At 46.9% G+C, this 25,932-nt stretch overlaps 1 protein-coding gene across 3 annotated transcripts in view; it reads left to right on the top strand.

The window, feature by feature from the left end:
• EPB41L4B (erythrocyte membrane protein band 4.1 like 4B) overlaps window positions 1-25,932 on the top strand; it is a 124,964-nt gene that overhangs the window by 69,314 nt on the left and 29,718 nt on the right. For 2 of the 3 annotated variants that reach the window (XM_036261277.1, XM_036261276.1), the window contains exons 16-18: window positions 16,111-16,355; window positions 18,630-18,748; window positions 25,425-25,550. In XM_036261277.1, coding sequence (XP_036117170.1) covers window positions 16,111-16,355; window positions 18,630-18,748; window positions 25,425-25,550 — 490 coding nt within the window. Of the gene's footprint in view, window positions 1-1,114; window positions 1,533-16,110; window positions 16,356-18,629; window positions 18,749-25,424; window positions 25,551-25,932 lie in introns of those variants that run through there. The other variant, XM_036261278.1, reaches the window with a different exon arrangement.

The raw sequence follows: 25,932 nt of genomic DNA on the forward strand, positions 1-25,932 counted from the left end.
GACGGCGAGTGGGCTGTTCGCTCACCTCTGCCCTAACCTACCACAGCCCTTGCTAAGTAAACTGGCACCTGCCTTGTGTTTAGAGCCAGGCCTGAGCGTGTTTCATGCTCGCTTCGTCAAGGCGAATGTGCCTTTCAGGGTCAGCGTTAACTTGTGCTTATGTGTGGAGAAGCCCTTTCAGAAGCCCAACCGGTGAATTCCGCTTGCATGGTTCTTCCTTGGTGAGGCTGCCTGCACTTTGAGAAAGCACAGGACAGAGTAACGGGAATAAATCTGGTTAGGGCAGGGCAAACGGGAGCACTTGATCCTTGACAGTTCCGACCACGTTTGTGGGGAATCCAGGGCCGTTTTAAGCGTAAACGCTTGGTACTTCTGTAACTTCTGAAAGCACGTCAAACTAGTGGAGTAGTGACTCTCAGTGTTTCTGTATTGCAAAGGCAGTTTATTTTCCAGACATGAGGAACAGAAGAGATTATAGGAATGCTATTTTTCATAACCTTGTTTTGACAACATTGTACACTGCTTACTGTCTAGCTTATCATACTAGTTTCCTTCTGAGGCAGGACCTAGCCCAGCATTTCACGAGCATTCAGAGGAGCACTGGGACGGGGCTCCTCCCGGGTGGCCGCCTGCCTGGCAGCAGGAGCCTGGATCACCTGGGAGCTGGTGAATGCAGATTCTCAGGCCCACCCAGCCCTGCTGGATCAGAATCTCTGGGCTCTCCAGGGTTAGAGAAGCACTGAGATACCGACCCCAGGGAAAGAGAGTTCGTTGGTCCGACACTTGGCAAATGCTGCATGTGACATTCACATAACGGTCCTAGACGTCCCCTAGCAAAGGCTTTTACACCTGACCTAGCTTTCCCCGGACCGACCCTGCAGGGATGATGGCACCGCCACAGACAGAGAGAGCTTTTTCCACTTGGAAGTTGCTAGCTGACCCACATCGGCACGTTGAAAACCCAGTAGAAAGTCCATCCGCCCCAGTCTGTAAGCCGCTCCCATCACGGCGTTCGGTTGCCCCTGCTCGCGTCCTCTGCGCGCATGTCGCTTCGCTCCCGTTTCTGAAGTCTCTCCCATCCCCCCACTAACCATCCACTCTGCACACAAAACAGGCCATCCTTTGAGGATGACAGGCCGCCTGGGAAAGCGTCGGCCAGTGGAGGTGACAGCCATCTCGATTATGTCCACAACCAGAACCAGAAGAACTTAGGAGGAGTGCAGAGCGTGGTGTGTCGAGATAAACTCATGACTGAGCTTTGAGAGACCGAGCCTCTCACTTCCATTCACCATCACAGTCTCATTCCATTCCATGACGAGTGTCTGGCCGTCACGTGCTGCGTTCGTAAAGGTGTCTGAGGAGTAGTTCTGAAAGGTGTTCTCGGTGTCCGTGTAAATACTGGAAAGGAACCACAATAGCTAGACCTAATTTACTGTTGACTGCATCCTCAATGAAATGAAGGTAGGTGCAAGCTCAGGAATCACGTCGGTGTTCTGATTTTAACCCCAGGGTAAAAGTCTATGTTTATTGTATTGCTATGTACCTGATATGTCTTTGTTATTTAATGAATGGGACCGAATGAAACGAGAGAAACGTGGGAGAGGACTAGGAACGCGGTGGGGCAGGAGATGGCTGGTCCCACGATGAGATCGTAGACAAGCCAGTTCCCCTCCCAGGCCTCGTTTTGCTCATCTGAGAAGACTGGGTGGGACTGATCGTCAGGGTCCTCTCCAACTCTAACATCCTGTGACCCATTAAAATTTAATATTTTTAGGCTGAGGATATAACATTCAAACTATCTCATAGGAAAACTGCAATATCCCCTTCTCTTAACAGAGTTCTCTCCCATCCAGAAGCTGAATAAAGTATATTGACTGGTTAGATGTTATATAATGCGGGGAGACTTTGGATTGCAGGTCTTAAGGCAGTGTAGCCACTTTGAATTTTAGAGATTTTGCTAATCATAAATTGCATAGCATCCATTTCGATAGGGTGTGCTGCTCAAGTACAAGAATAATTTTTTTTTAATGTCTTAATGATTGGTGCTGCTAACTTGCATAATTTCAGAAGACATGATTATGGATATACACTGTTGGAATTTATAGAATTTGAGGGTTGGGTTTTTACCCTAGACTTCACTCTCTTAAAAAGCAGCGTGCAATCTGAGATGCATATGGCTTAAATTAAAGCATTCGAGATGTTAACGAAGTTGTGCCAAAACATTCTGTAAACCAGGGTAGGAGGGGTGTTGCACAGTCTCTTGGTAGAACCAGAAATTAATTTGTTGTCTTTTAGGGTAGAACTCGTACCAGAATATTTATTTCCCTCCATTTCAAGCCACGAATCAAACATTGTTTCTCTTCATGGATAGGCCCGAGATATTTTTTGTTAGTATTTTTGTGATATCAACTCCCGTGCCATTTTTATATATGTAATTATAATTGGGCCCATTTCAAGCCTTTTAAAAAATGTATCAACATCTCGAGATATTTTGTTGCTGCAATCTGATCTTTTGGTCGCCACAAAAATCTATCCAGAAGGAGGAAATCAGTTGTGCGCCCTGCCCAGTGGAGTCTGTATCCCCATTTGTTTACAGGTATATTCCATTTTAGCAGATGTCCTGATTCTCAGTGTATGTGCTGCGGACGAATAAATGTGTTCTGAAGCTGTTAATCTTATTGATAACGTTTTTACGAATGTGTTTCCAAGGAATAAAGATTATTCTTGCTTGTTTCGACTCCATCTCCATTTTATGCTGTGCAGAAGTATCATTTGGGGATGACGTAGGTGTCGTGGCTGTGAGCTGTCAGAAGGCGGAAGGCGCGCGGTCAGGTGCACGGAGCCAGCTCGTGCTAGCATGAAGCCGCCTTGGGAGAGGGGCTCTTCATAGAGCCGGTGCTGAGGCACTTACTTCGTCACCTGGAGTGGCTCAGGGGAAGCCTCTCGTACCTGGTCACAGGTGGCAGTGGGGTTTGTCCTGTGACAGTCCTATAATGAGGGTGGGTGTTTGTCTTGGTTACCGCTGTTCCTGGCAAATGACTTCCAACCCCGTGTCTGTGGCCTCCAGGAGACTGTGTACTCTAATGCCGTCTAATAAATACTTGTGCTTAAAGCAACTTGCGTGGATTCAGTTGTCTGCAACCAAGACAGTCTAACCAGTTTGCATACTTATGGCCTCCTCGTTGTTCAGTCACGTGTACACTGTTACTCAGCTTCGAGGACCTCTGTGCACCACATTTCACAGCGGGGATGACTCACAGCTCCGAGGAACGCCATTCCTGGGCTGCTAGGACAGCTGGTTCTCTAGCCCTTCGGCCTTTTCTTCGGTCTTTGTAACAGCCCCACCCGTCACCCTGTGCATGTCGCTCTTTTCCAGGAGTCCTTCCTCTGCCCCCTGCTTTTCTCTCGCTGTCTGCCTGGGTCTCCTCATCCTCGCGATTTTATTCTGCTGCTGACGCCGATGCCTTATCTCCCACTCCGACTCCTGTGCGTCCTAGACTGACGTTTCAACTCTATTCCATGTGCACCTCACCTGAAAATTAAAATTTCTCTTCTACCAAAAGGGGGAAAGTTTTTTACCCGAATTCTCTTTCTGCCCATGGTAAGAGTTTATTGTACATTGTTGGCATCTCTTCTCCCTGTTGCCACTCATGTTCTGGCTGTCCCCAGGTCTATTCAGCTCTCCCTCCTTAGTGTTTTATTCAGCCCGCCCTCTCTCCTTGCCACTGACCTTGACCTTTTCCCTGGGTGAGAGGTGCTTTTCCGGATCTCCCCAACTCCAGTCTCTCCTAACAGGCTCGTTCTCCCCCCTCAGCCACCAGAGTGATCTTTCTAAAACACCATCTGAGTGTCATTTCTTGCTTGACACATGCCAGGGGTTCTCCATCGCCCATGGGATGAAGTCCAAGGGCTTCTCTGTGGAGTTCCCCTGCTCTCTGCTTCTGTCTCGTTGCTCCAGCTAGCATGTTTTCCCATTTCTCACCCTCCCGTGTACCCTCCTACAGCACCACATTGCTTGTGGCTGCCGACGTGCACCGTGCCCTGCTGTCTCCCATCTGTGGCTTTGCCAACACGTTCCTTCTGCCGAGGAGGCTGTCACGTCCTCCCCCTTGCCCAGCTCCCTCTCATAACCGAAGTTTCCGCTCGGTCTCAGTCTCCTCCCAGGGACTCTGACTGCCCCCACCTCTGCAGACTGGTTAGTTTCTGTGCTCTGTTCCACTGTCCCCCAGCTTCCATATATATCGGTGCTGCACTTTGTATTAAAACTGCCTCTTCTCATCCTGGAGCCTGTACGCTCTTCAGTATGAGCTTTGTGTCATACCCACCTTTGTTCCCAGTGCCTGATGGATAACAGGTACTCAATGAATGTCCATTCGGCAAATGAATTATTCCACATTCATCCAAAAGTACATGCAAACCAGATAACACCTACTATGTCATCTCTGAGCTGCTCCAAAGGTATCTGAACAACCTCTATCCAGTCTGGGGCATCGCATTTTGAGTAGGACATTGACCACCACCTATGTTCTGGCTTCAGCTTCTTCATCTGAAGACCATTCAGTGTGTCTCTAGTGTTCTGTGAGGCACTGGTGTAACATTGAGTGTTACTACCTGGAGAACAGTCCAGCCGCAGGATACCGGAAACCCAGGTAGATGGACATTGATCCACAGGTGCTGATGACCGCACACTCTACATGTGTCACTTCCCTTGATCCTGTGACTACCATATGAGGTCGCTGATATCGTTTTCACACCCTGGAAGCTCAGGCTGAGGGTTAAACCAAGATGCTTGCACAGTCGCACAGCCAGTAGGTGGAAAGTCAGAATTCTGGCTCCAAAGCCTGTGTCCTCCACCTCTGTGCTCTTGATCATCTCGCCATTTGGGACCCTGTCAATCCCCATCTCCATGAGGCTAGTAGATGACGTTGAAGAGTTCACTACACTGAAGTCTAGTTATTGACCGGAAAGCTACCCACCACCAGCAGCGGTCTAGTCCGTACCCCTAAACACCTGTGGGCAATGCTAGTAACCTTGTCCATCACCTTTGCCAGTGAGCTGATAACCCCATTACTTCCCTCCTCCTGTGTCCCTAGCCCAGGTGTCTAGGAACACTCTACACTTGATCACCCTCTTCCAGCAATTTTGGTAACCCTGTACATGCAGGCATTCATTCAGCAAGCGTCCCCTTTCCACAGGAGCAGAAGTTGAGCATTATTTTCTTAACGAGCCAGTTTGAGATATCCACTGCTTCCTTGGGAGAGCTCACGAACTCGTCATTTCTTCTAGAGTATTACCTGTCACCACAACCAAGCTCAGTATTTCATAACGAATGGGGTTCATGGTTTGCATTTTAGAAACTCGAGTACTCACTGGTCTTACATCATTATCTTCTGAGATCCCTCAGATTATCTAACAGTGAACTGACAGTCAGATGGTGTAATTCATATGGACTGGAAGTCTTGAAATCATGCCAGGTAATTAATTACCTTGGCCTGCAAACCCCTCTTGCCCATTTCATTTCTTGGTCTGCCATTTCCACTGAAAATGATTCTCATTAACAGTGAAGACGAAGGAATAAGGACATTGCCGGAGTCCTTTGTTTTTCTTGCCTGTTAATATCACACCATCCTTCCAGGTCAACGACTCCAGCCTCCTGGGCCCTGCTCTGAACACAGCTAATAGATCGTTTTTGTTGCCCTTGACTTCCCAGCTTTTAAAGGGTCCTTGAAGATCAGAGCTCATCAAAGAACTCCCTGAGCAGCTGTATTGATCCCTTTGGATCAATATTTCCCAAACTTGGCTCTAAATTAAATCCCTGAATCTTCCAAAATTACCCTAAATAGACCTAGGACGACTTGGTTTCTGCCATTTTGTTACAAAAGGCAACACACAAATGCTGAGGCCAGGCTCAAGGGGGCAGAGAGAACCGCACATGCTGTTACAGATAGGAGAGACCTTTCCTACTTGAAAGGTGGGCCTTTTAAGGAGCCCCAGGGATATCTAAAAGGTGAAACAAACATGAAACTGGCATTCAGCTTAGCCTCAGCAAAAGAAGAAATCCTCCGTAATTCTGGAAGTGGGTCCATTTCACCCCAAATTGGGGAACCAAAGAATTCCTTGGACAGCTTATTAAAAACTGAGATTATTTGTCTCTATTCAAGTGGTCAAGGGTGAGACCTAAGAACCCCCATTATAACAGTCATCCCAGGAGAGTCAGGTGGGCAGGTGCAGGATGTCACTTTGGAAAAGCACAGTTTCCTACCTGGTTATGCTTGCCCTTGTTTAATGGCTCAGTTTTAACTCTAAGTAGAGGCCAACTTTTAAAAAATATGTTTTTATTGATTTTTTTTTAGAGAGGAAGGGAAAGAGAAACATCAATGTGAGAAATATTGATTGGCTCCTCCTGCACGCCCCCTACTGGTGATCGAGCCTGCAACCGGGGCATGTGCCCTGACTGTAAACAAACTGGGACCTCTCAGTCCGTGGGACGACTCTCAGTCCACTGAGCCACACTGGTTGGGCTTTTTTCTTTCTTTTTTTAAGTAGGCATGATGTTAACCAGTAAATGGATGGACATCGTAGTTCTGCGAATGTTTATGGTGGAGTTGAAAAGAGAGATGTGATACTATTGAGTCTCATCCCAGGAATGTAGTTAATGGAGTCCTGAGATGGCTTTGCATTTCTGAGGCAAATTAAATTTGCTTCCACTTTTCATCATTTTCCCACAAAAACGCATGATGGTTCTTGTTGCAGTCATTCATATCCTTCTTCCCCTTCCTATGTTGCAATTATCTGGACTACATCAAGCTTTGAGCCTTAATCCCTGACCAAATCTATTTTCTTGCCACATCTCATCATTGAAAAGAAGCAAACTTACATTTTGATTATTGTTTTCAACAAGGTAGGAAAGTGTATGTAAATCATCCATCAGTGTTGAAATGTGGGCCACATAAGACACCATTGTGACATGAAAGCGTACCTTCTCATTTCAATTACAGTGTTTTGTATAGAAGGTAAGATTCACCTGGCATTGTTCTTAAGGAAAAATATATATAATTTAGAAAAAGTAAAGAGGTGGGTACCTCATAACAAGCAGCTAGATCTCTCTGCTCGGTGTGGTTTTGCACCCCTTCAGGCCCATGGGGAAGCAGAAGAATGTGAGGATTCTCTTGGTTTGTTACGGCTTTAATTTCATTATAACCTCCCTCCCCTAAGTCTTTCTAAGAGTCATTGTCCGCTGTCCTCCAGAAGAAGGGGCTAGGGAACTCCAAATGGTGGAGAAGGTTAGGGCACGGGCACGCCCCAGTCTGACAACCCAGGCCAAGAGTCAGGCTATGTGGGGAATCAGGCGGAAATTTGCAGAAGCAAAATGACAGGACGTTGCAAGCTGATAAGAGGACTTCAGAGTCCGGTGGGGAGGGCTGGCCTTGCTCTCAGACTGGGTGGAGTGTGGATCTTTTGGAATCTCGCGTGGTTTGAATCCCAGCTTGGCCACTCACTAGCCATGTGACCCTTGGCCAGTTGCTTCTTCGCCTCATTTTCCGTATCTAAAAAGGAACTTAACAACATCTCTGTTTAGGAGAATTAAATGACGCTGTGTATGTGGTTTGCACAATGTTTGATGCTATCTGGTAGCGAATTTTAGTGGGTTTTTGAGATTGAAGGCCTTAGCAGTCCATGTGGTAAGAAATAGGACAAGGAGACTCGAAGATGAGCTCAAGGAATGGTATCTCGCCCAGGTGGGTGGGTGGAGATGTACGGTCTAAGTTTAGCAATGGACAGAGGTGCTTGGTTCTAAAGGAAAGCTGATGGAACAGGGTTAACAATACATACAAACGTATCTCTGAAACTCTAACAAGCTCAGAGCAGAAACACCGTGGGGGTCCGTTGAGAGGGGATAAAAAGAAACAGAAGTGATATTTCTGTCTGAGAATACTAGGAAATAACTGTCCAGGCAGAATGCGGACAATGCTTTCCCATCTGCAAGTGGCAAAATGGGCAGGGAGGAAGGCGTTGGTGAGATCCCAGAGAATCTGTTCCGCTGGTACAATTGGGACTCAGAAGTTTAAAGAATTGAAACGGAGCATCTGCTTAGCTTCCAACTTGCCCCAACTTGGGATTTCGTCTTACACAAAGCAGAGGAACCGTTCTGCTATTTGGAGACTAAGTAGAAAGCCGTAATGGGCACTGCTGTGCTTTTTAACTTTGTTTTAGTAGGTAATACAGACGGTGAAACTTCAAACAAAGGTATCTTTTCCACTCTCTTAATCCCTGGTTCCCTAGTTCTTCCCAGAGGTAAATACTGTTAGCCTTTCTTCTCATTAACCTCGAGCTGTTCTGTGTACAAACCAGCATGTGTATTTATTTAACCAATATTGATGGGCGTTTAGGCTCCTCAAACTCTAAAATGACAATTTTGCTGCCATCCTTGTACATTCTGCTTATACACTTGAACAAATCTCTCTCTAGACTAAATTCCCTACAAGTAGAGACTTGGGTCAAAAGGTATGTGCATATTGAATTTGGATATTGTCTAATGAAATTTGCCTCCAAAGACATTCTACCTGATTATGCCGCCCCCACCCCAGTGATTTGACAGGGCCTCTGTGATCCCGCGGTAAGCAGGCTCCCAGCCTCAGCTAACTTTCTGAACCTTTGTTAGTCTGATGGGTAAGAACCAGAATTTCCAATTGCATTTCTCTATAAGCAAGGTTGCACACCTTTTCATCTTGTTGAAGGTCATTTGTTGCTTGTTTTCTGTGTGTTGTCTAGAACCCCTATTCTTGAGTCATGCTCTTTAATAAAGATCAAGATCAAGGTGATGAAGTACAATGAATTATGTCATCTTGGCCTTTTTGCTAGTGAAGAAAGGGAAGCCTGGGAAAAGTTGATATTCACCAGACATTTTTAGAAAGCGGCTTTCCAGAAGCTCAGGTACCCATCCGTGGGATCCCATGCCCTGGAGACAGAACATGGGCAGTGTAAAAATAGCCAGGACAAAGGAATTGATTTCTAACATCCATGCTTCCTTTTCTGTTTGGGAGTGTATTGAGGACTTTCCACTTAGACTTCTTAAATACCCACTCAGACGTTGTGAACTTTCCTGGTGCATTTGATCAGGGAAGGATGGATTCCTTTTAACTACAGTTAAAATTCTAGTATGTCAGACCCCAAATCACAGCACATTCCAAGACCCGGCAGAGGCCTTATTGGAGGGAAAGCTGCAGAATTAAAACACCAGAATGGCTGCAGTCTCGGCAATCCTCTAAGAAGGGGGTGAGAATAATTAGAGGAACATCCCTGTAGGCTCGTGTTGTAAGAAACCCGCAGAAACCTAGCTAATCACCCCAACTAAATGGTGAATGGCTTCCACTTCCACTTTCTGCAGCTGAGACCTCAAAAGCAAGAGGTGTTGCTGTGCGAACGACTCCACCAGCATCATCCGTGGCTGAACAATGGACCTTGTACCTCCATCAAAGGCAATTAAACAAGGCCTTAAAATATGGCTTCAGAGGCTCACAGGATGGTTATAATAGAAGCTTCTGAAAAACCTACCAGAATTGGGGAACAGAGAGAGGATCGTTGGAGGAGATTTTTAACATTCATGAAAACCAGAATAGACTAATTCCATCTGTATCCCCTCAAACGCACATACCCAGTGTTCAGCTCCAGCTTCTGCTCACACTGGTGTCATGTGCAGCTAGAATGTCTAAAACCTGCCCTTAGCAGGGCACGCCATCCATGCATTTCACCTGAACTTCTCTCTGGAATGAACGATGATTTCATTCATTTGGGTGAGCTGGGTGTTGTCTCTGCCATAGCTCTTTCAAAGAGCAAAAGATGATAAGGGACTGGCCCTTTAAATATTATTTGACACACTATCAGCTGTGCTTTCATGGCCATGGTTACATTTTCTCACTGTTCCAGAAGGGCTCCTGTTTGATACTGTGTGGGGATGTACTTAAAGCAGTAGCTGCGGGCAAGTTAATGCTGTTAACTGGGGGAAGAAGAAAAAAGAATCTTCCTGGAAGGCACAGAGTGGGCACTGGGATGCAGAAATAAGCCCTCCAACATCCCTAAGAAGCCAAGAAGGGAAAGCACCATGTGATTGGAAGTGAACGCTGTAAAGGAAACAACTGTATTTGTGCCCGTATTTTTTTAAGACAGGAAAGAGATGGAATAAAGTCTTAGTCATGCGCCTCGGGGCAAAAATGAACTCCTGAAATATTTATTCTTTGGACTCGGGTCCTGAGACTGATCTGGAACAGCAAAGTCCTGGATCTCACCACAGAGCTGCCGAGCCCTTCTCATGCTTCTCGGTGCCTCGCGCACGACCAGAACGCCGCTGGAAAAAGGAGCAAGACTAATGGTCGGGGTGAAGTGGGTTTTCTGGCAGGAAACCTTCGCAGCCTGCTGTCTGCAGACAGACATCCATTGAAACCATTCGATAGCGGTTTCACCAAAGGAAAATCCCAGACTCGAAGATGCACACGGGACTCGAAGGCCCTCATCTTTCCTAAGATGTGGGATGTTTTACTCCGCAGTTTTGCAGAGACTAGAACGTAATGGGCGGGAAACCTGGGGGATTCGTGAGTGAAGTGAAGCTTTTGTGAATAGATTGTTGATAAATTGCCCAGGGCAAATGAACATTGCATGCACGATGACCTTCACTCAGCAGGTATTTACTCTGCCTCCACCCTGTGCCAGGTACTGTAGCAGGCCCGGGAACGGATGCTGAGAAGAGCCCGTCTTTGGCTCCAGGTAGCTAATACACTGATCAGAAGAAGAGTTTCCAGTCTGAGGATTCGGACATCACCTGTGTGACCACTAGACTTAGTTCCAAGTTGATTGCTAGGAAAATGTCTTCAAAGCAATATAGATTGGGAAAATGCTCTTCAGCCAATTAGTAGTCTCTATAAAGTCATCTAAACTATGTCCTCCAAATGTAATTTTGACCTTTTCAGACAAGAGAAAGATTAGGTAGGACCTCTCATCTCTCTCTAGTTGGTCTTAAAAAGCACACACACACACACACACACAATCACTAAGTTGCTGTAAGAAATCATCCCTAATTAATAGACCTAACATTTGTAGTGTGTCATATTTCTAAGATGCTTACACAGTTTTCTTCTTAAACCCATTATGAAAAAGGTACAGTTTTTCAAATATACTTTCTACTTAACTGCCAAATGGTAAGCTTCCAATAAATTCAATAAGAGCTTATAGCAATATGTTGGTCTAATGGTCCTCTCTGTTTAATCTCCACTAAATAAAAATGGAAATAAGTGACAGGTATCCTGGAAACCATAATGAATAAATGCACCTTGCTCTATCTCTCAGTTGGACATGCAGAGATCAAATTATATCATTGAGCTGTAGTTCCTGGCATATAAATACTTGATAAATGTCCAAATATGCAGTGTCTGAGTTACCTAAGGTCACATAGCTAAGTGGCAGTAAAACCCAAACTAAGTGCCAACCAGCTTTTTTTTAACGTCATTATAATGCTGCGTTTGTTCACGTGGCAACACAGTGTCTCCTAGCACATGAGAGAGCACAGGGCCCTACAGTCAGGTTGCTTGGGTTCAAATCCCAGCTGTGTAATTTACTAGCTGTGTGACTTTGGGAAAGTTAATTAGTCTCTCTGTTTCTTTCTTTTTTTTTTAATTCTCACCCAAGGATATATTTATTGATTTGGGGGGGAAGAGAGAGAGAGAAATATCACTGTGGGAAAGAAACATCGATTGGTTGCCTCCCTTACACACTCTAACCAGGAATCGAACCGACAACCTTTTGGTGTACAGGATAATACTCCAACTAACTGAGCCACCTGGCCAGGGCTCTCTGTTCCTTTTTTTGTGACCTATAAAATAAAGATAATAAGACTTACCTCTTCTTCAAATGGTTGTTGGAAAATTAAATAATTAATAGATGGCACAGTGCTGGGCACTGAAGGAAGTGAGCATTTGGCCTTTTCCTCTGAGTGTCTGCAGAGCATGGTTACCACACCAGGGTTCAGTCGGGAGGTTGGTCTGGCTGACTCCACCTGCTGTAAAAGCACAGTGCTTGCGTAGATGCTGCTGAGGGTCCTGTTGGAGAGCCGCAGTTCCGGCCAGTGCGCTGGAGGACGGATGAGTGGCGCTGCTTCTGAACGTTCCCTTGTCCTCGGCACACACAGGCACTGATACATGTGTGCAGCGCACGGGTAAGCGGCCAAGGCTGCTGGGGCTCCAGGCTCCCTGGTTCTGTCCCGGCTTAAGGACCGAAAGAGTAAATGGTTCAGCCCACTTGCTGCCGTTCTGAGGACCCTCAGGAAGAAGCTCTGCTGAGACATTTAGCAGCATCTCCCTGATGCTTTAAATCTGATGAGGAAACGGAGTTGTGCCTACTGGGCTCAAAGTAACGAGGAGCCAGTTTGCCCCAACCAGGCTCCTGGAAGGTGTTTGGAGCATGTGTGTGCTGCTGTGTTGGCCACAGAGACGCTGTTCCTGCCTCCGGGACCCTGCTGCGAAGCTGGCACGTGCCGTGGATAGGTAAAAGGGTCACTGAGTGCGGGCAGCGCATGAATGTGCCGTGAGCAATCCAGAGATGCCAGCGATCGCCTGACCAACTGCATGTTACAAGGACAAGACGGAGGCCCAGAGCGAGTCTCCAAGGTTCCTCCCAAGCTTGGGGTAGAACTGAAACTAGAACCCAGATGTCTCAACAACAATGCAGGGTGCTTTTTGCTGCGCCCTTTGCTGCCTCGGTGGGGAGGGTTGGGTGCCCAGGGTGATGTTTCAGAGGTGAGGCTGGACTGTGACCCCTACTCCCCCAGAAGCGGAAGTCACATCTTCCTCTACATTCTTACATGCACACACACAGTGTGAGATTGCCTGAGCAGGGCCACCAGGAGGCAGCCAGGGTGGAGCCGAGACCCAGCTCATGGGACAGCATGGGCGCAACCAGCGCCATTTCTGCTGGGATATGCCCCGCATCGGCAGCGGAGGCCTTCTCCATACCCCCCCCCCCCCCGTGCCCTAAGCACCAGGCCTGCCAGTCCTGCCAGTCCTGCCAGTCCTGCTCACACTACTTCAGAAAGGTCCCAGAGGGTCCCTCACCTCACCCGGTCCACTGATTTACCCCAGCCCCACCCTGTCGGAGTCTCCTAAGGGAGGGATTGGAGTCTCTCCACACGTCTGTCCTCTACACAGCAGAAAATATTCACTTTCAGCCCTGACAGGTTTGGCTCAGCGGTTGGAGCGTCGGCCTGCAGTCCAGGGAGTCCCAGTTCGGTTCCCACTAAGGGCACGTACCTCGGTTGCAGTTTGTCCCCGGCCCTGGTTGGTTGTGTGGGTGGCGGCCACTCGATGTGTCTCTTTCACATTGATGTTTTTTTCTCTCTCTCTCTCCCTCCCATTCTATCTGAACAAAAAATGGAAGAAAATGTCCTCGGGTGAGGATAAAAATATATATATATATATATATATATATATATATATATATAAACTTTCAGAACTGTGACTCCCATCATGCCAGGCTTAAGCCCTTTCCCCAGGGCCTTGCCCTCTAGATAACCTGGCACACTTAACCCTTCCTCACTGGCATCGGCTTCTTAGTCTCACCTCCTGCTACTTGGATCCTCACTCCCTCTCCTCCAGCCTTCTTGCTCTTTCAGCCACCATTCCTTTGCTCATACTATTTCTTAGGCCTGCAATAGCCTTTCTGCCTTTTCACTTGAAAAAAAATTCCACAAAACAAAAAACAATAACACACTTCCAATGATTCAGAGCAGGCAAGTTATACATGTGAGAAACCCAACTATGTCAAGCAAAAATAAATGAATACATAAATCACAAAATATTTTACTGGACCTTATCATTGAAAAGTTCAGTGGTAGTACAGCTTCAGGTGTGGCTGGAACCAGGGGTTCAAATGATACCATAAGAGATTTATTATTATTATTTTTTTATCTTCACCTGAGGACACCCTTGTATTTATCCTTAGATAGAGCAGGAAGGAGAGAGGGAAGAAGAGAGAGAAACATCGATGTGAGACACACACATCGACTGGCTGCCACCCACATGACCCCAACCAGGGCCAGGGACAAACTGCAACTGAGGTACATGCTCTTAGTGGGAACTGAACCCGGGACTCCCTGGTCTGCGGGCTGACGTTCTAACTGCTGAGCCAAACCAGCCAGGGCGATTTTTTTCTTTTCATCTACCTGCAACCTCTGTTCATCTTGTCAGCCTTTGTGCATTGGCCTCATTCTCACAGATACTTCTTGGTGCCCAGGGGTTATGGTCATAAGTAGCCTCAGCTCATATCATCCTGATAGCCAGAGCCAAGGTATTCACTGGGCACAGTAGGTGCAGTGCCTTGAGCATACAGTACTTCTAGGGGTCCACAAAAATGGTTAAATTTCTTTTAAACTCAGAAGTAAAAATGAAATTTTAATGACAGAAAATGGTTTAATTTAATAATGTATTAATTTTTATACAAATGCAGTCATAAAGTGTAATTTTCCATTTTTTTATAGTGAAGAGAGAAAGGCAAAAGAACTCACGGCATATAAGAGTCACAGTAAGCCCTGCTTGACTCTTAAAAGGGAAGAGAGACCCTTTCCCTTAGTTTCCACGTGTTAAACCTTAGGGCCAAGTCTGATGGTCACTGGTTGGATCATATCCCAGAACAAACCACGCTACCTGGACAGATGGAGACCCTCGAATGCCAGGCTTCTATCTCAGGCCCACCCCTGAGGGGACATACCAGCCTCGTACAAACATAGGAGTGGCGTTTCCTGTAAGAAAGAGTTCTGTTTCAAGAACATCCACCAAATGCAACTATCTTCCCTGAACGCACCCCTCCTTATGCACCCACCCCGGGAGCGAAAGTTGACTCCACCTCTGCGCTCCCTCCGCGGCTTGCTCTCGTGTGGTTGTAACCGACCGGATCGTAGGGTTTCCTGCACGGAGGTGTGAGCTCCCTGAAGACAGAGTGAAGGAATATGCAGTGATCTGGTTGACGGGACTGAGCAGAGAGAGGGCTTAGCTCTGCCTGGGGTGTCAGGAGGAGACTTTCGATCTGGCTCTCAAAGGTCGGAAGTCTTGGAGGAAGGGGTGTTCTAGCTGGGTTGAGGGATGAGGAAGGGCTCCAAGGGACAGAAGGAGGTGAAAGGCACCAGGATGGGAAGGACATGGGGTGTAGAGGATAACGAAGCAGGACATGAGCTGAAAAGAGAATGGGATAACATTGTGGGGGACCGTGAGTGACACAAATGAATTCAGATTTCATCCTGCAATCCAGGGCTCTTAATCTCAGTCTATGAGGGGCCATAGAGAGCCTGAAATTGACTCTGAAATGTTGCATCTTGGTGCCTTTTTTCTGTAAGGCGGGTCCATGGTGGTTGTTTTTTATCAGATTTCCAGAAGGGATCTCTGCCGTAAAAGCTTAAGAATCACTAGGAATGGACAGGTGTGCAAGCTCCTACGGGCGAGTGCCGTGAACGTGGTCAGAACGTCGTGCTCTGGAACGTAATCAGAACAGCGCTCTGGCTGCTGTTCCGTGGGACACGGCTGAAGGCGAGGGTGGAGGCCGGAGAGCCGTTAGGTATCTGTATTTGAGGCAGTCTACGTGGGCGATGACGTGGACGTCAGATAAGGCAATATTGGTTAACACGAGGAACAATTGGAATGAAAAGATGTCACAGTGGTAACATTAACAGGTGCTTTCTGCGTGGTGCGGTCGATGGAGAGGAAGGGGAAGTGACTCCAAGATTCCTAGTTGTCACCATGATCTTGTCATAGGCTGGTTAACAGATAGTGGTTGATGATTGCTTTTCATTTCCCCCTTCTCGTTTAGAGAACATCTTTTTTTTAGCCGAAATTATTCCATTTCAGAGTTAAGAGTTTTTTCAGGTTGAAGGTCTCTGATGCATACAAACTTCCAGCTTTCTGCTTTTTCTTTGACTGCCGTGTTGCCCTCTGTCTTCTTCTGCCATAACCCTGTGGGTCTATTTGTGGAACTGATTTCTGTTGGTTTTTCATGCTTTGAGAACATCTTTAAAGTACGCACAGGAATGCCAAGGCCTTTTGCGTTTCTAAATACTGACTTTGACACCCTCCACAGCTACCCGCTCCCTTCCCCAGGGCTCAGCAGCTCAGACCGGCTGCCTTTTGGCATCGAGGAGAACGGGGGCACGCCGTTCACTACCAAAGCTTCGGGAAGGCATCACCACCACCACCACCAGCACCAGCACCAACACCAGCACCAGCACCAGCACCAGCACCACTCAAATTATGGCCTCTCGCTGACTCTGGAGAACAAGGAGGGGCCTTTGAGGTCCCCAAACTCCAGCAGTAAATCCCTTACAAGTGAGTAGGGCTGGGGGACCGGGGTAGGGTAGTGGGAGGGATGCTACAGGGCATGGCTGCCTTCCCGACATCCTCGAGACAGACCCTTCAGGTGCAGCGTGGAACAGTGGTAATGTCAGTGCTGGGTTCCCAGGTCTGGGCCAGAGCAGACAGAGCCTTGGGCGTTTAGGTAGGAGCCACTTAGGGAGTATGGTCTACCAGTAAGCTCAGTGCATTGCAGGGGAGCAGCGCTTTCTCCACCTCCTCATTCCTTAGCACGTCTCTGCTCCCACAGTTCCCAGCTCTGGCTCAGAGCAATGGGAAGGGGGAGAGCCAGGTGGCTGGAATCTCTGCTCTCCCACCTCAGGAAAACCCATTCCACCCCCTTTCTGACATCGCTCTTCTGAGAGCAAGGTGACCTCAGATTGATCCAGAGCGCAGTTACAGGTCCCAGTGAGAGAAGTCATGGCAATGGGGTGTAGCCCTTAGAAACATTTTTAGCAATATGACAGTGATTTTATATCTGTTAAAACATTAAAAAATGTGGGCTTGGACTGTGTATGTCTGTTATTTTATTTTTCTAGGAATTCACTTTCATTATATTTTACCCAAGAATTGGTCTATGACAGCTGGGGGAGGGGGAGGGGGAACTGATGCTTTATCACATGCGGGTTGAAAAAGCCCTGAGGTGGAGGCAGGAGGCAGCGATTCTCGCTCTCGCTCTTGAGCCAAATCCCCTCTTGGACCCTCAGTTTTGTCATCTATGAAATGGGGTAGAAGGTGTTCACACGGATGGCCTAGGACTGCCAGGGCTGACATTTCAGGAGTCAGCTAGTGAAAAGAAAGCCATTGCACCTTCATCCGTTGCCCACAGGGACTGATTCTAGGTTGGCTGAGCCGGGAATGGGAACTTGTCATCCCCTGGGTGTTGAGAAATCAGGACCCTGTCCCCTGTCCTCATCACGATCCACACTGCCCTTGCCTAGGCCGTGGCTCATCTTTTTGTATCTGGATAACTGACGGCCCCCTGAAGGGCACCTCCTCCAGCGCAGTCCCCCGACTGCAGCTGCCAGAGTGATAGCTCTCACCAGGCAGCTCAGACCAAATGCCTTACAGCCGTCTCCCATGGTTCTTCGCTGTCCGGGGATCAAGCCCACACTTCCAAGCACGGCCACACACAGACCTTCTCAGCCCGGCCCCTGCTGAGGTCTCCAGCCTTCCCTCCACTCTTCACAACGCTCTAGCCTCAGGAAACTGCTCCGCTCTCGCCAACGCGGTGCTGTGTCCCGGCTCTGTTCCTTGCACCTGCTGTTCCCTCCGCCCGAAGTGCTTTTGTCTGCCCTGGTGAACTCCTACACGTGCTTCAGGGACCAGCTCATGTTGTCAGTGAGACCATCTCGAACACTCCCGGCTTTGGAATACCTTCCCGCTCCCTCTTAGAGCAATCATCTCATTTGGAGCAGTCTGCCCGAGCATCTCTCCTGTATCTCTTTATCCCCACATCTCGGTTGCAGACAATACTTGGCACAAGTTTTAGTATGTAATGAATATTGAATATTTACTGTCATAAAGGGTCAGTACTAGCTAGTGGGAGGAGGGGTGGTGAACTAATCAAAAGTACTACAGAGCTCTGGCCGGTTTGGTTCAGCGATTAGAGTGTTGGCCCGTGGACCAAAGAGTCATGGGTTTGATTCTGGTCAAGGACACGTACTCAGTTGTGGTTCAGTCCCCAGCCCTGGTTGGGGTCAAGTGGAAGGCAACCAATTGATGTGTCTCTCTCACATTGATGTTTCTCTCTCTCTCTCTCCCACTGTGTCTGAACATAAAAGGAAAAATATCCTCAGGTGAGGATTAAGAAACAAAAGTAGTACAGAAATCAAAATCAATGTATTTGACTTTAAAATTATAACCTGGTTGTTAAGGGCACGTTCATATGCCTGAACACTGATCTTTCCTGTTTGCACCGTGCGTTACCTTTAATAAAACCTTTGTGCGTGAAGGACCTCATTTAATATTTGCAACAATTCTGAAAGGTAAATAATTCTATTTTCAACTAAAAATGGCTCAGAGGCTCAGAGAGGTAAAGTGATCCGCCCAGGCCACCCAGCTCATATCTGAGGGAGTTAGACCTTGAAACTTTGATCTTAGATGTTCTCACACCCTCACCAACCAGTGTAGAGTCGGGATTCAAGCGGCCGGAGGAGGAGGCAGGCAGAAAGGGCGCCGGGGGTCGGGCTCTGGCAAGTGTCTTTCGCCATCTGACCTTTCCTCATTCATTCCCGTTGTCTCTTACAGAACTGACTCCAGGAGCACCTGCCCTGTTCGGCGAGGCAGCCAGCCATCTAAAGAAGCTGGAACTGGAAACTGTGAAGGCTGCTGGACCCTGGCCTGCTCTGCACATCAACATAAATAAGGTGCCGAGGACCAGAGCCGGGCAGTGAGCTTGGACCTGGGGCTCATGTCAGACCTCTGACGATTACCCTGCCCTACCCCCCACACCCTGTGCCTTTGTAGGGGGAGGGGGGGCCTACTCAAACTTTCCTGATGTTTCTGCTCACGTGTCTAAGGAGCAGATATTCACATATGATGTTTTTGGGTGACTTACCACGTGTGGCATTGCCCTCGGTGCTGAGGCCAACAGGCTGGATCTGTCCACTGGTGTCTGTCCCTCCTGCTCACAGAGAGCTCCACAGGAGAAGTGTCCTCACTTGGCTCGTTCCATTTTTACCCCCCTGTACTAGTCTACTTGTGCTGCTATAGTTCTGGAGGTTGGGAAGTCCAAAATAGGAGTGCTGGCTGATTGGTTCCCTGGTGAGGGCTCTGTTCCTGGTTTGCAGAAGGTCACCTTCTTGCTGTGTTCCCACTGGCCAGGAGAGAGTGATATGTTTGTCTTCCTTTTCCTATAAAGCCATTTGTCCCATCATGAGGTCTGTGCCTCATGACCTCATCTAAATCTAATTACTTCCCAAACACCTCATCTCCAGATATCATTACATTGGGGGTCAGGGCTTCCACATATGAATATTTGGGGGGATACAGTTCAGTCCAGGGCACTTTCTATCTCTCTGAGTGTGCCTGGCACACAGTAGATGTTCAGTAACTATTTGCTGATGGAAGGAAGGGGGGGTTGAAGGAGGGAGGGAGGGAGAGGGTAGAAGCCAAGCTCTCTTTTGGCTAGATCTGTTCTTATCCAAATGGACAGCCTTGTTAAGGTCAAATTTCATCTTAGAACTGTAGGATGTCGGTGCTGGATTTGATCTGTCATTTAGTTCATCCTTCTCAGCATCAGACCAGAGGGAGGGAAATTACTTTCTCAAGGTCACACAGTGAGGGCTGACTCCATGCACCCCTGACGCCTGGTCCGGTGCCCTTGTGCTCCAATGTGGTTCTTCATCTTCTACCTCAAGCCTTTCAGTTTCAGTACTAGTGGCATTTTGGGCTGATAATTCTTGGTTGCAGGGGGCTGTCCTGTGTGTTGTAGGATATTTGCAGTGTCCCTGGTCTGCACCCACTAGATGCCAGTACCACCCCATCCAGGTGTTAAAACTACATTGGCTCCAGACGTGGCCAAATGTCCCCTGAAAGGCAAAATCGCCCTTGGTTGAGAGCTGCTGTTGTAAGCAGATTTTAATTGTTAAAGTCCCCAAAGGAATAGTCTTCACTCCTGGGTCGTTTCTTCCACTCTAATGCTTAGCTTTGCTCTTTTATAAGAGGGAATGGGAAGAATTTGAAGATTTGGCCTGGGAAGCTCCCCCTGCTTACCTTTGCTGGTGACGCTGCGAGGTTATAGCTCCTACCTGGCTGATCCGCACCCTAGCCCACCGCTAGTCTACAGTAGACGCCAGGGCTTCTTGGAAGACCTCGCGCCCTTGCACGCCCCTTCTCCCCTGCAGGCCCTTCGGTCCTTAATGGGACCTCGGCCTCAAGGCCCCCCTCATCCACCTGTCTTTTTTTTTTAATGCTCACCTAAGGACACTTTTTTGCACTTCAGATAGAATGGAAGGGCGGGGGGCGGGGCAGAGAGAAACATCAATATGAGAGAGACACATTGACTGGTCACCACCAACAAGACCCCAAACTGCAACCGAGGTACATGTCCCTAGGGGGAACCAAACCTGGGACTCTCTGGTCTGCAGGCCGACACTCCAACCGCTGAGCCAAACTGGCCAGGTCCACTTTTCTTCTATACTAACCTCCCTGACGCCCAGCTGCAAGACTTCCTCCTGCAGGATGACACTTATTTATTCAAGCAACAACTCTTTTTTTTTTTTATCTTCACCCGAGGACATTTTTCCACTTTTTATTCAGATAGAGTTGGGGGGGAGAGAGGTAGAGAGCGAGAGAGAGAAACATTGACGTACAAGGGACACATCAAGTGGCTGCCTCCTGCATGACCCAACCAGCCTGGGGACAAACTGCAACTGAGGTACGTGCCCTTAGCAGGTACCAAACCCGGGTCTCTCTGGACCACAGGCCGACGCTCTAACCGCTGAGCCAAACTGGCCAGGGCAACAACTCTTTTTTTAATATTTTTTTTATTGATTTTTTTTTTTAGGGAGAAAGAGAGAAACATCAATGTGAGGGAGAAACATCTATCAGCTGCCTCCTGCACGCCCACTACTGGGGATTGAGCCTGCAACCCGGGCATGTGCCCTGACCAGGAATCGAACTGGGACCTCTCAATCCATGGGACGATGCTCAATCCACTGAGCCACACTGGCTGGGCCAAGCAATAGCTCTTTATTAAGCCAGGTGCTGGACAGCCAATCCAATGCGTCATGGGCACCCCAGACTTGTCTTTCTCTGTCTCTTGTTTTTCAACTTTTCTAATGCAATATACACAATAAATGTTTTAACAGGGGTTTACCCAGAGTTTGACAGAATCTGAACATATTTTGTGAGGAAGTATAGCATATAATATCAAAGAACTCAGAAGCCGTATGTAATTTGCAGTCGTGTTTAGTACTGGTGGAAAATGGGCAACAGTGGCTTGCTCTGGCTTAAGGCAGAGCTGAGACAGCTGAGTTACTGAGCATTTTCGTGGAGCTCAAACTATATATAATGCCCTCCTTTTCTCTTCCACTTGAAGATATGCATCAGTAAACAAGTAGGCTAGGGTAATGTCAGATAACCTTGACTTTGTCCTATCACATAAACAAAGTATATCACTTCACGCTATGATTCTTTATCATTAATAAAACATTCCTTGTAACAGACCTCACAACTTATATGATACCACAATTGGGACCAATGGCTTCCATTACCCTTAAGGTTTTTCCAGCCTCAAGGATCAAGAATCTGCTGATTCACCCTGGCCAGTTTAGCTCAGTGGTTGGAGCGTCCCACAGACCGATGAGTCTCGGGTTCGATTCTGGTCAAGGGCATGCACCTTGGTTGTGGTTTGTTCCCTGGCCCTGGTCCAGGTCCTGTGGGAGGCAACCAGTTGATGTGTCCCTCTCACATAGATGTTTTTCTCTCTCTCCCTCTCTCCTACTCTATCTGGAAAAAAAAATGGAAAAATATCCTCGGGTGAGGATTGAAAAAAAAAGAATCTACTTATTCTTCTAAGGTTTGGATAAGTCCCTGTTCTTGACTTAATGGTTAGAAGACATTTTTATTGCCCAGTTCCAAAGTAGTACCCAAAATTATTACAAGAATTTAAGTGTCATCATATTTCAAATGTGTAAACAATTTGTATCAATTTAAAAATGCTGACCTGGCCGGTTTGGCTCAGCAGTTAGTGCATCGGCCTGTAGTCCAGAGAGACCCGGGTTCGGTTCCTGCTAAGGGCGCGTACCTCAGTTGCAATATGTCCCCGGCCCTGGTTGGGTCATGCGGGAGGCAGCCACTCAATGTGTCCCTTTCACGTCGATGTTTCTCTCTCTCTCTCTTCCTCTTTCTCCCTCCCACTTTACCTGAACAAAAAATGGAAAAATGTCCTCGGGTGAGGATAAAAAAAAAAAGAAAAAAAAGCATCTGATGATTTCTTTATTCCCACTGACATTCCCAAGTAGATGGACCATTTCCAAGGATAAGTCCAGGTGTCATTCATGTGTATATTTTGAAATCTGTATTTCCATACTGAACAATAAAGCATCTTTCCACAGTTCAAATTGAATGTAAAACACAAACTATGATCACGCAAAAGGGAGCGCACAACATTCTCAGAGCCACCCTCCAGGCTGGGGTTGGGGTCTTACTGTAGTCCGGGTGCTCATCTCCCCTAAAGATGCCTTTTATGCAACCATATTCACATCATGAAACTCGAGTTTCCCAAAATTTATATTGGCCTCCACCTGAGTCAAATCAGAGAGCTGAACAGTACCTCTTGCTTTGTCCAGATCAAACAAAAATAAGCCAGCTTGAATTCTAAAAAGCAGTTTAGAATAACTAAATTCAAGGGGGAAATCAGTGCTGGATTCTCTATTTTATTTTAGCAGCATTCAATTTTTTTTTAAGTAGGTCTTTGGTCACGACTGTGTGTATAACTGTATCTCCTTAAGCAATTGTCAGAAACCTCAAATGGGCTTTGGAACCAATTTAATTTTTGTATCCCAGCATATCATTCCCCCAAAGTAAATCTAATTTAAAAATTAGTTCTTCAGCCCGGTCAGTGTGGCTCAGTGGTTGAGCATCCATCCATGCACCAAGGGGTTGCCAGTTCGATTCTCAGTCAGGGCCCAGGCCCAGGTTGTGGGCCCAATCCCCAGTGAGGGGCATGCAGGAGGCAGCCAGTCGATGTTCTCTCTCATCAATGTTTCTATCTCTCTCTCCCCCTCTCTCTCTTCCTTCCTCTCTCTCTAAAATCAATAAAGAAAAAAGAAAAATTTTTAAAAATTAACTCTTCACACACCAGGGAAGACACCCATTCTGGTAGTAAACAATTACTCTAACAGGATTTAGAAACACATGATAAATTATGCAAAAGATGTACCATAAACCTCATCTTTGAAAATAAATAAGTAACTTAATTTTCTTTTTGGAAAGTGCTAAGTCTCTTAGGATAACGATTCCAGTCAAACGAGTCAGTGTTCTTTACACTCAACTAGATGGCTTAAGGTCACGAGTATCCACACGTCTGATGTTCTTTTTCATTTTTTTTTCCCCATAACCAAAGAATCTAACACAAAAGTGCCATTTAGATCTTATTTTCTCATTTGATCATCATGATAGTTTTATGAAGAAAGAAACTGAGACTCGGAGAGCGTAAGGGGGGGGGCCAGTGCAGCCAAGTGGTCAGGGCTCCAGTTTTGGGGTCAGCCGCTCCTGGGTGTGAACGGTTGCTCTTCTTCGAACTTCCTGTGTGACCTTGGGCTAGTGACTAGCTATCTCTGTGCTTTCTTCTGCTCACCTATAAAATGGGGATAGTGATCGTATCTACCTCCAGATGGAATGGTTAAATGAGAAGATTCGATAACATGTGCAAAGGAAATGCTTAGTCAGTTCCTTGCCCATAATAAGCTCTCAGTAAATGAGAACTACTGGCATTATTTTTCTTTTTGTCATTATCATCATCACCATCATCTTTTTTATGGTGCTAGTAAGGGAAATAGCTGAGATTGAAATCCAGGTCTTCTGTCTCTGCTTATCTTGCTGTTACATTAAGTTGCTGAGTTCTGCCTAATCTACCAAATGCCTCTCTATACGTTTGGAGGTCCCACTGAGACACTGTATTCTATGCCCTCTTTTCTTTATTAAATGATGTCAGCCAGCCAATTGCCCGATAATTCCTCTAGGGCTTTCATAATGAACCTGCTATGTAGAGCAGTGTGCTCCATGGGACTTTTGAATTAGTGAATGAGATTAATTTTGGAACTCGCAGAATTTGAGGCCTTCAGAACATTCTGTTCTTGCCCCGGTCCATTGTGGCTAACATGCCACATCAAGTCCTGACATCACGAAATTGACTTTTAGCACTCATATTGCTGTGTAGCTTTCTTATTAAATACAACTTTTCTAATAGTAACTATATATGATTATAATCTTCAGTAGGTGTTTACTGAGCATGTACTATGTGCTCAGTGATGACAATAGGCATGGTTAACAATAAGACAGTATTTCCCTGTGTGTGATATGTATACTATCCCAGACGATTCCAGGTGATATACGTAGATGAGTATTTTTAATAGTTATGTAACTATCATAATGTATGTTATAATAAATAGAATAGTCACCAAGCCTATGATTGCAGATATTATTGCTTAGGACACACTTAAAATAGGTACCTCCAGGGCAGTCCAACTCAACTGGATCATGTGAATGAGAGGTGCGTGTTCGGTTAATGCATGGATGATGGCAAAAATCGGGAATTATGGAAGTCTGAGACGCTCTCCAACGAGGTGGCATAGATACAGATTTCTCACTGAGAATCATGTTTTCCATCAGGATCTATTGTAATTGTACCAATGAAGGTTTTGTACCCTTTCCCTCACCCCAATGAGTCACAGGATTGAGGCTTCCTGTGGAAGAGGCAGAGGTTATGGGGGAAGAGCACTGCACTAGGGTGGGGAATGCGGAACCGGAGCCGGGACCTGCCTCCTGATGTAGCTGCAGGACGCCGAGAGGGCCGCTTCTCTCTGAACCTTCACTCTGTCGTCTTCTTTTTTAAATGTTTGTTTATTAATTGTAGAGAGAGAGAAAGGTCCCGGGAAAGAAAGAGACAAAGAGGGAGAAAAGGAGAGGGGAACATTTATTTTTGCATTCATTGGCTGATTCTTGTATGTGCCTTGACCGGGGATCAAACCTACAACCTTGGAGTATCAGGATGATGCTCTAACCAACTGAGCTACCTGGCCAGGGCTCACCCTGTCTTCTAGCTCATGGGCTCCCCAATGCACCCTCTCCCTACTCCACATGCGAATGAGAGGGGGTGCTTATGAATCCTTTGCAAAGAGTAAAAGCACTGATACAAATATAAGGATTTGGGGGTACATTTCTCTACGTTTAAGTCTGTGTTACTTGCTATTATGATGAACAGGAACAGTTATATACATAGATGAGTACTTTTACTTATCTACGTATGTTTTCCTTTTTCTTTCCATGTTTTCCTTTTTCTTTGCATCCAATCCGTTGTGTTTTGGTTCGTCACAGGTTGAAGAAAAAAAAGTGTCTGAGAAGACTCTTCAGACTCCACTCTTGCCTTCCCCGGTGGCTGAGCACGTGAAGTGCAACATTTTGAAAGCCCAGCTGGAGAATGCCTCCCGAGTGAGTGCCCAGGTGTGTGGGCATGTGCATTCCTTTGATGTCACATGACAGGATTTCCTCCAGGCCAGAGAGAAGAAAGAGGTATTGTAGGACCGAGATGCTGTGTCAGTCAGGGTCCGACCAGGAGACAGGAACCACACCTTTCATATGAAGACAGATTCTCTTCCTCTTCCTGTAAGGGCCAGCTCCTTACGTCGTGATGGGCATGAGGGCTGCAGACGTACCCATCTGCGCGCTTCCAGCGTGCGTGCGTTCAGTGGGCCTGGCTGGCTGAGTGGCTCTTTCCTCCCCCGCTGTTCTTTGTGGGACTCACCAAAGGGAGGAGGGCAAGGCGCCTATCAAAGTCAAATGATACTGTTCCTCCCAGGCTGTTAACACTTATGTGAAAGGACAG

Source organism: Molossus molossus, unplaced genomic scaffold, assembly GCF_014108415.1.
Source record: "Molossus molossus isolate mMolMol1 unplaced genomic scaffold, mMolMol1.p scaffold_m16_p_14, whole genome shotgun sequence".
Taxonomy (NCBI): domain Eukaryota; kingdom Metazoa; phylum Chordata; class Mammalia; order Chiroptera; family Molossidae; genus Molossus; species Molossus molossus.